The 14,353-nt window shown below is 53.7% G+C and overlaps 1 protein-coding gene across 1 annotated transcript in view; it reads left to right on the top strand.

Moving 5' to 3' along the window:
• LOC142475807 (uncharacterized) overlaps positions 1 to 10,441 on the top strand; it is a 70,269-nt gene extending 59,828 nt beyond the window's left edge. The window contains 11 exon segments of the mRNA XM_075581541.1: positions 207 to 515; positions 1,921 to 2,223; positions 2,625 to 2,747; positions 4,703 to 4,840; positions 4,961 to 5,083; positions 6,777 to 6,811; positions 6,813 to 6,921; positions 7,448 to 7,578; positions 7,824 to 7,956; positions 8,095 to 8,246; positions 10,319 to 10,441. Of these exon segments, the coding sequence (XP_075437656.1) occupies positions 207 to 515; positions 1,921 to 2,223; positions 2,625 to 2,747; positions 4,703 to 4,840; positions 4,961 to 5,083; positions 6,777 to 6,811; positions 6,813 to 6,921; positions 7,448 to 7,578; positions 7,824 to 7,956; positions 8,095 to 8,246; positions 10,319 to 10,426 (1,664 nt within the window). The 3' untranslated portion in view covers positions 10,427 to 10,441.
• Positions 10,442 to 14,353: the final 3,912 nt, after the last annotated feature.

The following is a 14,353-nucleotide window of genomic DNA, read 5'->3' as shown; positions in this document are numbered from 1 at the left end:
CTAGTTAAGGAACTGAAACTATCATTATAACCAGGACTAGTTAAGGAACTGAAACTAGCATTATAACCAGGACTAGTTAAGGAACTGAAACTAGCATTATAACCAGGACTAGTTAAGGAACTGAAACTAGCATTATAACCAGGACTAGTTTAGAGAACTAACAGACACAAAGTCTGGTTTTGCTGAGGCCTCTGTGCTATTTGCAGCCCCCCTGGAGAAACCCGTTGCCCCCTCACCCCCCAGCCCGCCCGCCCCTCGCCTGGGGGATCTGCTGGCCTCTGAAGTGGGAAGAGACTCGGTGAGGCTGTCCTGGACGGTGGAGGGGGGTCCCCCGTTTGAGTTCCTTGTGGTTCAGTACCGGGAGCCGGAGGGGGGGATGAGAGAGCTGCAGGTCCCGGGAGGGGACACGAGCGCCGTCATCACCGGGCTGTCCCCCTCCAGGAGGTACAAGTTTCACCTGTACGGGGTGACCGGGGGGGAGCGCAGCAAGCCCGTATCCACAGAGGTAGTGACCGGTAAGTCACCCGCCAGCCACTATATATATATATACTGTAAGTACATACCTTATACTGTGTGCCGGGCTGTGTGTATATCCTGAGGAATGTATAAATATATATATCTGTATTATAAATTACCCTATATCTGTGCAGTTACGTTAATGTGTAACCTTCTCTATCCCACTCCCTCACTCATCCCCCCTCCTTTTCTTTCTCACCCTCCCTCTTCCTCCCCCCCTACCCCTCCCCCTCCTCCCCCCTTCCCCTCCTCCCCCCTCCTCCCCCTCACTCCTCCCCCTCCCCCATCCCTCTCCCCTCTTCCTTCCCTCCCTCTCCCCCCCTTCCTCTTTCTCCCCTCCCTCTTCCTCCTCCTTCCTTCCCCCCCCCTTCCTTCCCCCCCTCCCTCTTCCTCCCCTCCCTCTTCCTCCCCTCCCTCTTTTTCCCCCATCCATTTCCCCCATTTCCTCCTTTCCCTCTTCCTCCCCTGCTCCCTCTTCCTCCCCCTCTCCCTCTTCCTCCCCCTCCCCCCTCTTCCTCCCCCCTCTTCCCCCCCCTTTCCCCCCTCTTCCTCCCCCCTCCCTCCCCCTCTTCCTCCCCCCCCTCTTCCTCCCCCCTCCCTCCCCCTCCTCCCTCTTCTTCCTCCTCCCTCTTCCTCCCCCCTCCCTCCCCCTCCTCCCTCTTCTTCCTCCCCCCTCCCTCTTCTTCCTCCCCTCTCCCTCTTCTTCCTCCCCCTCCCTCCTCTTCTCCCTCCCCCTCCCTCTTCTTCTCCCTCCCCCCTCCCTCTTCTTCTCCCTCCCTCCCCCTTCCGCCCCCCTCCCTCTTCCTCCCCGCCTCCCTCTTGCTCTCCCCTTCTTCACTCTTCCTCCCTCTTGCCCCCCCTCCCTCCTTCCTCCCCCTCCACCCTCTTCCCCCTCTCTCTCCCCTTATTTCCTCCATCCCTCTCACTCTCTCCCCCCTCTCTCCCCTCCCTCTCTGTCCCTTACTTCCTCCATTTCTCCCCCTCTCTCCCCCTCTCTCTATCCATCCCTCCCTCCCTCTCTCTCCCTCTCTCTCTTCCCCTCTCCCTCCCCCTCCTCTCCCCCCCTCTCTCTCTCCCCCTCTCTCTCCCCCTCTCTCTCCCCCCTCTCTCCCCCCCCTCTCTCTCCTCCCTCTCTCTCTCCCTCCCTCCCTCCCTCTCTCTCCCCCCCCTCTCTCCCCCCTCTGTCCCTCTCTCTCTCCCCCCTCTCTCCCTCTCTCTCCCCCCTCTCTCCCTCCCTCTCTCCCTCCCTCCCTCTCTCTCCCCCTCTCTCTCTCCCCCTCTCTCTCCCCCCCTCTCTCCCCCCTCTTCTCCTCCCCTCTCTCTCACCCTCCCCTCTCTCTCCCCCCCCTCTCTCCCCCTCTCTCTCACCCTCTCTCCCCCCCTCTCTCCCTCCCCCCCCCTCAGGTTTCCCGGAGGCAGTGGGACAGCCCTCCTCCCGCCTGGACGATCTCTTTGCCTCTCCGTTGGGTCCTTACTCCATCCTCCTCTCCTGGGAGGCCCCTCAGGGTATCTTTGACTCCTTCGCCGTGCGTTATGGGCGCTCGGGACAGGAGGGTTCCCTGGAGGAGGCGTGGGCCGAGGGCTCTGCCCGCTCCCTCCCGCTGCCCGGCCTCACGCCCGACACCGTCTACACCATCACCCTATTCGGCGTGAGAGAGGGAACGGAGCAGGACAGCCTGGAAACTATAGGGCAGACGGGACCCCTAGGTATGGAGACCCTGCAGAGCATCGCTCCATTAACCCCTCCCCTGCCAGAGACCCTGCAGAGCGTCGCTCCATTACCCCTCCCCTGCCAGAGACCTGCAGAGCATCGCTCCATTACCCCCTCCCCTGCCAGAGACCCTGCAGAGCATCGCTCCATTACCCCCTCCCCTGCCAGAGACCCTGCAGAGCATCGCTCCATTAACCCCTCCCCTGCCAGAGACCTGCAGAGCATCGCTCCGTTACCCCCTCCCCTGCCAGAGACCCTGCAGAGCGTCGCTCCATTACCCCCTCCCCTGCCAGAGACCCTGCAGAGCATCGCTCCGTTAAACTGGCTCCGCAGAGCATCGTTCCATTAACCCCTCGCCTGCCCACACAGCACAGCTCTCTCCTTCTTTCCCCGCTAGAGCTGGCGCCCCCACAGAACCTGACGTTTAGCGACAAGGGGGAGACGTCCGTCCTCGTGAGCTGGGACCCCCCAAACCCAGAGACCAACACATTCAAAGTGTCCTATCAACTAGCGGAGGGAGGTAACCTCAAACCCCCTCTCCTCTCTCTCACTCCCCCATCCCCGTCCCCCATCTCTCACCCCCTCCCCCATCCCCGTCCCCCCATCTCTCACACCCCCATCCCCGTCTCCCCATCTCTCACACCCCCATCCCCCCATCTCTCACACCCCCATCCCCCCATCTCTCACACCCCCATCCCCCCATCTCTCACACCCCCATCCCCCCATCTCTCACACCCCCATCCCCCCATCTCTCACACCCCCATCCCCCCATCTCTCACACCCCCCTCCCCCCATCTCTGACACCCCCATCCCCGTCCCCCATCTCTCACACCCCCCTCCCCTCATCTCTCACACCACAATCCCCCCATCTCTCACACCCCAATCCCCCCATCTCTCACACCCCCCCTCCCCCATCTCTCACACCCCCATCCCCGTCCCCCATCTCTCACACCCCCCTCCCCCCATCTCTCACACCCCAATCCCCCCATCTCTCACACCCCAATCCCCGTCCCCCCATCTCTCACACCCCCCTCCCCCCATCTCTCACACCCCAATCCCCCCATCTCTCACACCCCAATCCCCGTCCCCCCATCTCTCACACCCCTCTCCCCCCATCTCTCACACCCCAATCCCCCCATCTCTCACACCCCAATCCCCGTCCCCCCATCTCTCACACCCCCATCCCCCCATCTCTCACACCCCCATCCCCCCATCTCTCACACCCCCATCCCCGTCCCCCCATCTCTCACACCCCCATCCCCCCATCTCTCACACCCCCATCCCCGTCCCCCATCTCTCACACCCCCATCCCCTCCCCCCATCTCTCACACCCCCATCCCCCCATCTCTCACCCCCCCATCCCGTCCCCCCATCTCTCACACCCCCATCCCCCCATCTCTCACACACACCCCCACCCCCATCCCCCCATCTCTCACACCCCCACCCCCATCCCCCCATCTCTCACACCCCCATCCTCTCCCCCCATTTCACACACTCCACTCCTCTCTCCCCCCTCCTCTCTCCTCCCTCCACTCTCCCCGCCTTATCTCTCTCTCCCCTCCTCTCTCCTCCCTTCTCTCTCTCCCCCTCCTCCTCTCTCCCCCTCCCTCCGTGTCTTCCCGCCTTTCCTCTCTCTCCCCTTCTCCTCTCTCCCCCTTCTCCTCTCTCCCCTTCCTTCTCTCTCCCCCTCCCTCCGCTCTCCCCGCCTTCTCTCTCCCCCCCTCCTCTCTCCTCCCTTCTCCTCTCTCTCCCCCTCCTCCTCTCTCCTCCCTTCTCCTCTTTCTCCCCCTCCTCCTCTCTCCCCCTCCCTCCGCTCTCCCCGCCTTTCCTCTCTCCCCCTCCCTCCGCTCTCCCCGCCTTTCCTCTCTCTCCCCCTTCTCCTCTCTCCCCCTTCTCCTCTCTCCCCCTTCTCCTCTCTCCCCTCCCTCCTCTCTCCCCTCCCTCCTCTCTCCCCCTCCCTCCCTCCTCTCTCCCCCTCCCTCCGCTCTCCCCACCTTTCCTCTCTCTCCCAGCTCCTCTCTCCTCCTTTCTCCTCTTTCCCCCTCCTTCTCTCCCCCATCCATCCTCTCTCCCTGCCTTTCCTCTCTCCCCCCTCCTCTCTCCTCCCTTCTCCTCTCTTTCCCCCTCCTTCTCTCTCCCCCTCCATCCTCTCTCCCTGCCTTTCCTCTATCTTCCCCCTCCTCTCTCCTCTTTCCCCCTCCTCCTCTCTTCCCCTCCATCCTCTCTCCCTGCCTTTCCTCTCTCTCCGCCCTCCTCCCTTCTCCTCTCTCACCCCCTACCTTATCCTCTCTCCCCGCTTTTCCGCTCTCCGCCCTTTTCCTCTCTCTCCCCTTCCCTCCTCCTCCTCTTCTCCCCCTCCTCCCTCCCCTTTCTCTCCCCCTCCCTCCTACTCTCTCTCCCCCCCTTTCCTCTCTCTCTCTCCCCCTCCCTTCCTCTCCCCCTCCTCTCCCTAACACCCCCTCTTCTCTCTGTTAGGCGAGCCTGAGAGTGTGAGTTTGGTGGGGTACAGTACCCCTCTGCGTGGCCTGATGCCCGGGGCGCGTTATGAGGTCACCGTGATGTCAGTGCGCGGTTTCGAGGAAAGCCAGCCTTTAATTGGCTTCTTCACCACAGGTACCATCTATAACGCTGTGTACTGTATGAGCTGACACTCTAATATACCCAGTGTATACACACACAGGGCGTGTCTGACTGTGTGAGCTGACGCTCTAATCTGATGTGTCTCTTTTGCAGGGGGGATCGGCAGCCCCCGCTTCCTCCGTGCTCTTGAAGTGACTGAAGTGTCAGCTCTTCTGCTCTGGGAGGCTCCGCTGGGACCTGTGGAGAAATATCTACTGACGTACAGAGCGGAGAATGGTGAGAAGTGTCAGAGAGGAGGAGAGCGCAGGCTGTCTGCGTGTCTGCGTGTCTGAGTGTCTGAGTGTCTGCCTGCGTGTCTGAGTGTCTGCCTGTGTGTCTGTGCCTGCCTGCGTGTCTGCCTGCGTGTCTGCCTGTGTGTCTGTGCCTGCCTGCGTGTCTGACTGCGTGTCTGAGTGTCTGAGTGTCTGCCTGTGTGTCTGTGCCTGCCTGCGTGTCTGCCTGCGTGTCTGAGTGTCTGCCTGTGTGTCTGTGCCTGCCTGCGTGTCTGACTGCGTGTCTGCGTGTCTGAGTGTCTGCCTGTGTGTCTGTGCCTGCCTGCGTGTCTGCGTGTCTGAGTGTCTGCCTGTGTGTCTGTGCCTGCCTGCGTGTCTGACTGTGTGTCTGCGTGTCTGCCTGTGTGTCTGAGTGTCTGCCTGTGTGTCTGTGCCTGCCTGCGTGTCTGCCTGCGTGTCTGAGTGTCTGCCTGTGTGTCTGTGCCTGCCTGCGTGTCTGACTGCGTGTCTGCGTGTCTGAGTGTCTGCCTGTGTGTCTGTGCCTGCCTGCGTGTCTGCGTGTCTGAGTGTCTGCCTGTGTGTCTGTGCCTGCCTGCGTGTCTGACTGCGTGTCTGCGTGTCTGCCTGTGTGTCTGAGTGTCTGCCTGTGTGTCTGTGCCTGCCTGCGTGTCTGACTGCGTGTCTGCGTGTCTGAGTGTCTGCCTGCGTGTCTGACTGCGTGTCTGCGTGTCTGCCTGCGTGTCTGAGTGTCTGCCTGTGTGTCTGTGCCTGCCTGCGTGTCTGACTGCGTGTCTACGTGTCTGCCTGCGTGTCTGAGTGTCTGCCTGCGTGTCTGACTGCGTGTCTGCGTGTCTGCCTGCGTGTCTGTCTGCCTGTGTGTCTGAGTGTCTGCCTGCGTGTCTGTCTGTCTGCGTGTCTGGCTGCCTGCGTGTCTGTCTGCCTGCGTGTCTGTCTTCCTGCGTGTCTGTCTGTCTGCGTGTCTGTCTGTCTGCCTGCGTGTCTGTCTGTCTGCCTGCGTGTCTGTCGGCCTGCGTGTCTGTCTGCCTGCGTGTCTGTCTGCCTGCGTGTCTGTCTGCCTGCATGTCTGCCCGCATGTCTGCCTGCCCGCGTGTTTGTCTGCCTGCGTGTGTCTGTCTGTCTGTCTGTGTTTTTCTGTCTGCGTGTGTCTGTCTGTCTGCGTGTGTCTGTCTGTCTGCGTGTGTCTGTCTGCGTGTGTCTGCCTGCCTGCGTGTCTGTCTGTTTGCGTGTCTGTCTGCGTGTGTCTACCTGCCTGCGTGTCTGTCTGTCTGCGTGTCTGTCTGCCTGCGTGTGTCTGTCTGCCTGCGTGTCTGCCTGTCTGTCTGCCTGCGTGTGTCTGTCTGCCTGCCTGTCTGTCTGCCTGCGTGTCTGTCTGCCTGCGTGTCTGTCTGCCTGCGTGTCTGTCTGTCTGCGTGTATCAGTGTATCTGTTTGCCCCTCTCTCCCTCTCCCCACCTCTCTCACTCTCTCTCCCTCTCTTCCCCCTCTCATTCTCTCCCCACCTTTCTCTCTCCTTCTCCCCACCTCTCTCTCCACCTCTCCCCCTTATCTCACCTCCCTCTCTCCTCCTCTCTCTCTCCTCCTCTCTCTCCCCACCCCCTCTCCCCCCCCCCCTCTCTCCCCCCCCCCTATCTCCCCCCCCTCTCTCCCCCCCCCCCTCACCCTCTCTCCCCCTCTCAGTCCCCTCAGTCACATTAGAAGTCCCCGGTGACCGCAACCGAACTTCCTCTCTCCGGGCTGCACCCGCGAACCGAATACACCGTGAGTGTGCAAAGCTCGCACGGATCCACCGCCAGCTCACCAACCTCCACCTCCTTCACCACCAGTACGTATCACGAATCCGCCTCCCTACCGCCCACTCTGCTCACTACTTTCTGTCCTGTTGTCACTACAGACCGGGGGGGGGCGCCGGCGCGCTCTCCTTTTCACACTGCTTTGCGCGGTGCTTTTTGCACGCGGACATTTACCGTCTCCTTTTCACGCCCGTTCCTTGCATGCTGGTTGCGAATTAAAATGCCCAGAGGGTTTCAACAAAGCGCAGGAGGGAAGCGTATGTCAGAGAGAGAGAGAGAGAGAGAGAGAGAGAGAGAGAGAGAGAGAGAAGCGTTGGAACCAGAGCTCGTTCCTGGACAGTGGCGGGAGGGGTGGAGGCTCATTGGAAACGTGAGGACGTACATCTTCACCGAAAGGGTGGTAGATAGACATCAGGCTACGAATATGGTGACCGAGTGGTCCGAGTGGACCTCCTCAGCCTTCACACTCGATGTTTCGCCACCCCCCTACAGTTAGTGGGGCTCGGGGAGCTAATTAGGGTTTCTCTCTTCTCCCCCTTCTCTCCTCTCTTTCTCCAGGTGCAGACGCCCCCCGGGACCTCGTGGCCACACAGATCACGGCTCACAGCGCCCTGCTCACGTGGACACCACCCCAGGCCACCCCTGACGGATACCTGCTGACCTACCACCCCCTGGAAGGGCAAGTGAAGGTGGGCATGACCCGTACCTCTCACCTGTCTCTTCCTCCCGTTTCTCTTTCCCTCCACCCGGGTGTCAAAGGTCCTCTCTCTCCCTCTCTTTACCTGTCCCTCTCCCTCTCTGCCACCTCCCACCCCTTCTCTCTCTCTCTTTTCCCGTCCCCTCCCTCTATCTGCAACCTCTCACTCCCTCTCTCTTTCCCCCTCTCCCTCTCCCTCTCTCTAACACCTGCCACCCCCCTCTCTCTCCCTCTCAGGAAATCCCCCTCTCTCGCAACCTCACCTCCTTCACCCTGAGCGACCTCACCCCCACCTCTCCGTACCGGGTTCAGCTCCGCGCTCTACGAGTGGAGACCCTCTCCGCCCCCCTCTCCACCACCTTCACTACAGGTGAGACCCGGGGGGAGAGTGAACGCCTCTCTAATACTATTAGAATGACAAACTTACTATATCGTTACCAATTTCTATTATTATCATTATTCTAATGATTATTACCCCCCCCCCCCACCCCCCTCCCACCCCACCTAGGCCGCTTCCGGTTTCCCTTCCCCCGGGATTGCTGGGAACAACGTCTCAATGGAGAGGTGAAATCCGGCCAGCTGACTATATACCTGGGAGGAGCCAGGGAGAGGCCGATGGTCGTATATTGTGATATGGAGACTGATGGGGGAGGCTGGCTCGTGAGTATAAATGGATATATATATATATATAGCAACTGTAAATATTACTGTATGTTCATTTGCATGTCTTAGGCAGGTCTGCAACCCTGTCTTTCCCCATTGTCACCCAGCATACAGCGCTTCCACTGCAGCAAGGGATTCTGGGAAATGACATGCAAATGAGCACTCAGTGCCACCTTTTGTCTCAAGCTCGTATTACACAAGCAATCCTCAAGCCAATGCATGCTGTTTTAAGCACAGCTTTTAAACAGAGGCTGGGATGAGATGCAAAGCCATTAGACCCACTCACATACATGTTTCAACCTTGATGGGTATCATCAGTGTGAGGCTGGTCTTAATGGCTAAGCAGGTTTGAGACTAGACTAGGTAATCACCACTGTCATTAAGGTTATGGTGGGTAAAAAAAGTGTTATATATAGATATAATGGGAAGTAAGAAGGAAATATGACGGTCACATTGAGCTAAAAGTGGGCGCCTGTTACATGGGAGAATCGGTGGAGAAGGCTTCATCGTCAACAAGAGATGGAGACACAACGTGGTGTCACGCAGGGCCGGTAACCCCAACCCCGGGTCACCGTCACGCTCTTGGTACTCTCCCTGCTGGGACGGCGCCTTTGTCTCCGGACCGTAAGGGAATCCAGTCCTGGCTCTAAAAAAACGTGCCCAGAAATACCAACCTAGCAGGTGGCGTGCCGCCTCGCGGGTCTGCCAACGCGGTTAGTCCAAGAGCGCTGGCCGGGCCTCTCCGGGCCTCTGCCGGAACCCCGGCTCCTCTACTCAGGAGTGTCCCGCGCCTTCCCGAGGATGTGGGTGGGTTGGTGACCCCCTGTGGGTGTGTAGGTGACCCCCTGTGGGTGGATGGGTAGGTGACCCCTGTGGGTGGATGGGTGACCCCCTGTGAGTGGGTAGGTGACCCCCTGTGGGTGGATGGGTGACCCCCTGTGGGTGGATGGGTGGCCCCCTGTGGGTGGATGGGTGACCCCCTGTGGGTGGATGGGTGACCCCCTGTGGGTGGATGGGTGGCCCCTGTGGGTGGATGGGTGACCCCCTGTGGGTAGATGTGTAGGTGACCCCTGTGGGTGGATGGGTGACCCCCTGTGAGTGGGTAGGTAACCTCCTGTGGGTGGGTAGGTGACCCCCTGTGAGTGGGTAGGTAACCTCCTGTGGGTGGGTAGGTGACCCGACCCCCTGTGGGTGGATGGGTAGGTGACCCCCTGTGGGTGGGTAGGTGACCCCTGTGGGTGGATGGGTGACCCCCTGTGGGTGGGTAGGTGACCCCCTGTGGGTGGATGGGTGACCCCCTGTGGGTGGATGGGTGGCCCCCTGTGGGTGGATGGGTGACCCCCTGTGGGTGGATGGGTAGGTTACCCCCTGTGGGTGGGTGGGTGACCCCCTGTGGGTGGATGGGTGACCCCTGTGAGTGGATGGGTAGGTGACCCCTGTGGGTGGGTGGGTAGGTGACCCCCTGTGGGTGAGTTGGTGACCCCTGTGAGTGTATGGGTAGTTGACCCCCTGTGAGTGGGTAACCTCCTGTGGGTGACTTGGTGACCCCCTGTGGGTGGGTAGGTGACCCCTGTGGGTGGATGGGTAGGTGACCCCCTGTGTGTGGGTAGGTGACCCCCTGTGGGTGGGTAGGTAACCTCCTGTGGGTGGATGTGTAGGTGACCCCCTGTGGGTGGATGGGTAGGTGACCCCCTGTGGGTGGGTAGGTAACCTCCTGTGGGTGAGTTGGTGACCCCCTGTGGGTGGGTGGGTAGGTGACCCCCTGTGGGTGGGTAGGTGACCCCCTGTGGGTGGGTAGGTGACCCCTGTGGGTGGATGGGTAGGTGACCCCCTGTGGGTGGGTAGGTGACCCCCTGTGAGTGGGTAGGTGACCCCCTGTGGGTGGGTAGGTGACCCCTGTGGGTGGATGGGTAGGTGACCCCCTGTGGGTGGGTAGGTGACCCCCTGTGGGTGGGTATGTGACCCCTGTGGGTGGGTAGGTGACCCCCTGTGGGTGAGTTGGTGACCCCTGTGGGTGGGTAGGTGACCCCCTGTGGGTGGGTAGGTGACCCCTGTGTATGACCCTGCAGGTGTTCCAGAGACGGATGGATGGCCGCATGAACTTCTGGAGAGATTGGGACGAATATAAGAACGGGTTCGGTAATCTGACCGCGGAGTTCTGGCTGGGTGAGAAATAATATTATAATATCATTATACTGTATATATATATATGTGTGTGTGTGAGTATTAATGTATTAATGTGTATATAAGTGTGTGTGTATATGTAAGTGTGCGAGTAATTATAGGTGTGAAGTATTTCTGTGTATACGTGGAAGTATGTATAATGTACGTGTGTAAGTAATTATAGCTGTGTACGTTTTTATATGTGTATATAGGTGTCAGTATGCATATGTAATTGTGCGAGTAATTATAGGTGTGTAGTATTTCTAGGCGTGGATATAAGTGTGAGTATATATATGTAAGTGTGCGAGTAATTATAGGTGTGTGGTATGTCTAGGCGTGGATATAAGTGTGAGTATATATATATATGTAAGTGTGCCTGTAATTATAGGTGTGTAGTATGTAAGTGTGCCTGTAATTATAGGTGTGTAGTATTTCTAGGTGTGGATATAAGTGTGAGTATATATATGTAAGTGTGCCTGTAATTATAGGTGTGTAGTATTTCTAGGCGTGGATATAAGTGTGAGTATATATATGTAGTGTGCCTGTAATTATAGGTATGTGGTATGTCTAGGCGTGGATATAAGTGTGAGTATATATATGTAAGTGTGCCAGTAATTATAGGTGTGTAGTATTTCTAGGCGTGGATATAAGTGTGAGTATATATATGTAAGTGTGCCTGTAATTATAGGTGTGTGGTATTTCTAGGCGTGGATATAAGTGTGAATATATATATGTAAGTGTGCCTGTAATTATAGGTGTGTGGTATTTCTAGGCGTGGATATAAGTGTGAGTATATATATGTAAGTGTGCGAGTAATTATAGGTGTGTGGTATTTCTAGGCGTGGATATAAGTGTGGGTATATATATGTAAGTGTGCCTGTAATTATAGGTGTGTGGTATTTCTAGGCGTGGATATAAGTGTGGGTATATATATGTAAGTGTGCCTGTAATTATAGGTATGTGGTATGTCTAGGCGTGGATATAAGTGTGAGTATATATATATGTAAGTGTGCCTGTAATTATAGGTGTGTGGTATTTCTAGGCGTGGATATAAGTGTGAGTATATATATGTAAGTGTCCGAGTAATAATAGGTGTGTGGTATATCTAGGCGTGGATATAAGTGTGAGTATATATATGTAAGTGTGCCTGTAATTATAGGTGTGTGGTATTTCTAGGCGTGGATATAAGTGTGAGTATATATATGTAAGTGTGCCTGTAATTATAGGTGTGTGGTATGTAAGTGTGCCTGTAATTATAGGTGTGTAGTATTTCTAGGTGTGGATATAAGTGTGAGTATATATATGTAAGTGTGCCTGTAATTATAGGTGTGTGGTATTTCTAGGCGTGGATATAAGTGTGAGTATATATATATATATATGTAAGTGTGCCTGTAATTATAGGTGTGTGGTATTTCTAGGCGTGGATATAAGTGTGAGTATATATATGTAAGTGTGCCAGTAATTATAGGTGTGTAGTATTTCTAGGCGTAGATATAAGTGTGAGTATATATATGTAAGTGTGCCTGTAATTATAGGTGTGTGGTATTTCTAGGCGTGGATATAAGTGTGAGTATATATATGTAAGTGTGCCTGTAATTATAGGTGTGTGGTATTTCTAGGCGTGGATATAAGTGTGAGTATATATATGTAAGTGTGCCTGTAATTATAGGTGTGTAGTATTTCTAGGTGTGGATATAAGTGTGAGTATATATATGTAACTGTGCCTGTAATTATAGGTGTGTGGTATTTCTAGGCGTGGATATAAGTGTGAGTATATATATGTAAGTGTGCCTGTAATTATAGGTGCGTGGTATTTCTAGGCGTGGATATAAGTGTGAGTATATATATGTAAGTGTGCCTGTAATTATAGGTGTGTGGTATGTCTGGGCGTGGATATAAGTGTGAGTATATATATGTAAGTGTACCTGTAATTATAGGTGTGTGGTATGTCTGGGCGTGGATATAAGTGTGAGTATATATATGTAAGTGTGCCTGTAATTATAGGTGTGTGGTATGTCTGGGCGTGGATATAAGTGTGAGTATATATATATATATATGTAAGTGTGCCTGTAATTATAGGTGTGTGGTATTTCTAGGCGTGGATATAAGTGTGAGTATATATATGTAAGTGTGCCTGTAATTATAGGTGTGTGGTATGTCTAGGCGTGGATATAAGTGTGAGTATATATATGTAAGTGTGCGAGTAATTATAGGTGTGTGGTATTTCTAGGCGTGGATATAAGTGTGAGTATATATATGTAAGTGTGCGAGTAATTATAGGTGTGTGGTATGTCTGGGCGTGGATATAAGTGTGAGTATATATATGTAAGTGTGCAAGTAATTATAGGTGTGTGGTATTTCTAGGCGTGGATATAAGTGTGAGTATATATATGTAAGTGTGCCTGTAATTATAGGTGTGTGGTATTCTAGGCGTGGATATAAGTGTGAGTATATATATATGTAAGTGTGCGAGTAATTATAGGTGTGTGGTATTTCTAGGTGTGGATATAAGTGTGAGTATATATATGTAAGTGTGCCTGTAATTATAGGTGTGTGGTATGTCTAGGCGTGGATATAAGTGTGAGTATATATATGTAAGTGTGCGAGTAATTATAGGTGTGTGGTATTTCTAGGCGTGGATATAAGTGTGAGTATATATATGTAAGTGTGCCTGTAATTATAGGTGTGTGGTATTTCTAGGCGTGGATATAAGTGTGAGTATATATATGTGTAAGTGTGCGAGTAATTATAGGTGTGTGGTATGTCTAGGCGTGGATATAAGTGTGAGTATATATATGTAAGTGTGCGAGTAATTATAGGTGTGTGGTATGTCTAGGCGTGGATATAAGTGTGAGTATATATATGTAAGTGTGCGAGTAATTATAGGTGTGTGGTATTTCTAGGTGTGGATATAAGTGTGAGTATATATATGTGTAAGTGTGCCTGTAATTATAGGTGTGTGGTATGTCTGGGCGTGGATATAAGTGTGAGTATATATATGTAAGTGTGCCTGTAATTATAGGTGTGTGGTATGTCTGGGCGTGGATATAAGTGTGAGTATATATATGTAAGTGTGCCTGTAATTACAGGTGTGTGGTATGTCTGGGCGTGGATATAAATGTGAGTATATATATGTAAGTGTGCCTGTAATTATAGGTGTGTGGTATTTCTAGGCGTGGATATAAGTGTGAGTATATATATGTAAGTGTGCGAGTAATTATAGGTGTGTGGTATGTCTGGGCGTGGATATAAGTGTGAGTATATATATATGTTAGTGTGCCTGTAATTATAGGTGTGTGGTATGTCTGGGCGTGGATATAAGTGTGAGTATATATATGTAAGTGTGCCTGTAATTATAGGTGTGTAGTATTTCTAGGCGTGGATATAAGTGTGAGTATATATATGTAAGTGTGCCTGTAATTATAGGTGTGTGGTATTTCTAGGCGTGGATATAAGTGTGAGTATATATATGTAAGTGTCCGAGTAATAATAGGTGTGTGGTATGTCTGGGCGTGGATATAAGTGTGAGTATATATATATGTAAGTGTGCCTGTAATTATAGGTGTGTGGTATGTCTGGGCGTGGATATAAGTGTGAGTATATATATATGTAAGTGTGCCTGTAATTATAGGTGTGTGGTATGTCTGGGCGTGGATATAAGTGTGAGTATATATATGTAAGTGTGCCTGTAATTATAGGTGTGTAGTATTTCTAGGCGTGGATATAAGTGTGAGTATATATATGTAAGTGTGCCTGTAATTATAGGTGTGTGGTATTTCTAGGCGTGGATATAAGTGTGAGTATATATATGTAAGTGTGCCTGTAATTATAGGTGTGTGGTATTTCTAGGCGTGGATATAAGTGTGAGTATATATATATGTAAGTGTGCCTGTAATTATAGGTGTGTAGTATTTCTAGGCGTGGATATAAGTGTGAGTATA

This window comes from Ascaphus truei, unplaced genomic scaffold (assembly GCF_040206685.1).
Source record: "Ascaphus truei isolate aAscTru1 unplaced genomic scaffold, aAscTru1.hap1 HAP1_SCAFFOLD_1397, whole genome shotgun sequence".
Taxonomy (NCBI): domain Eukaryota; kingdom Metazoa; phylum Chordata; class Amphibia; order Anura; family Ascaphidae; genus Ascaphus; species Ascaphus truei.
Note: the sequence above shows the minus strand (reverse complement) of the source record. Positions and strands in the feature narration are given on the sequence as shown.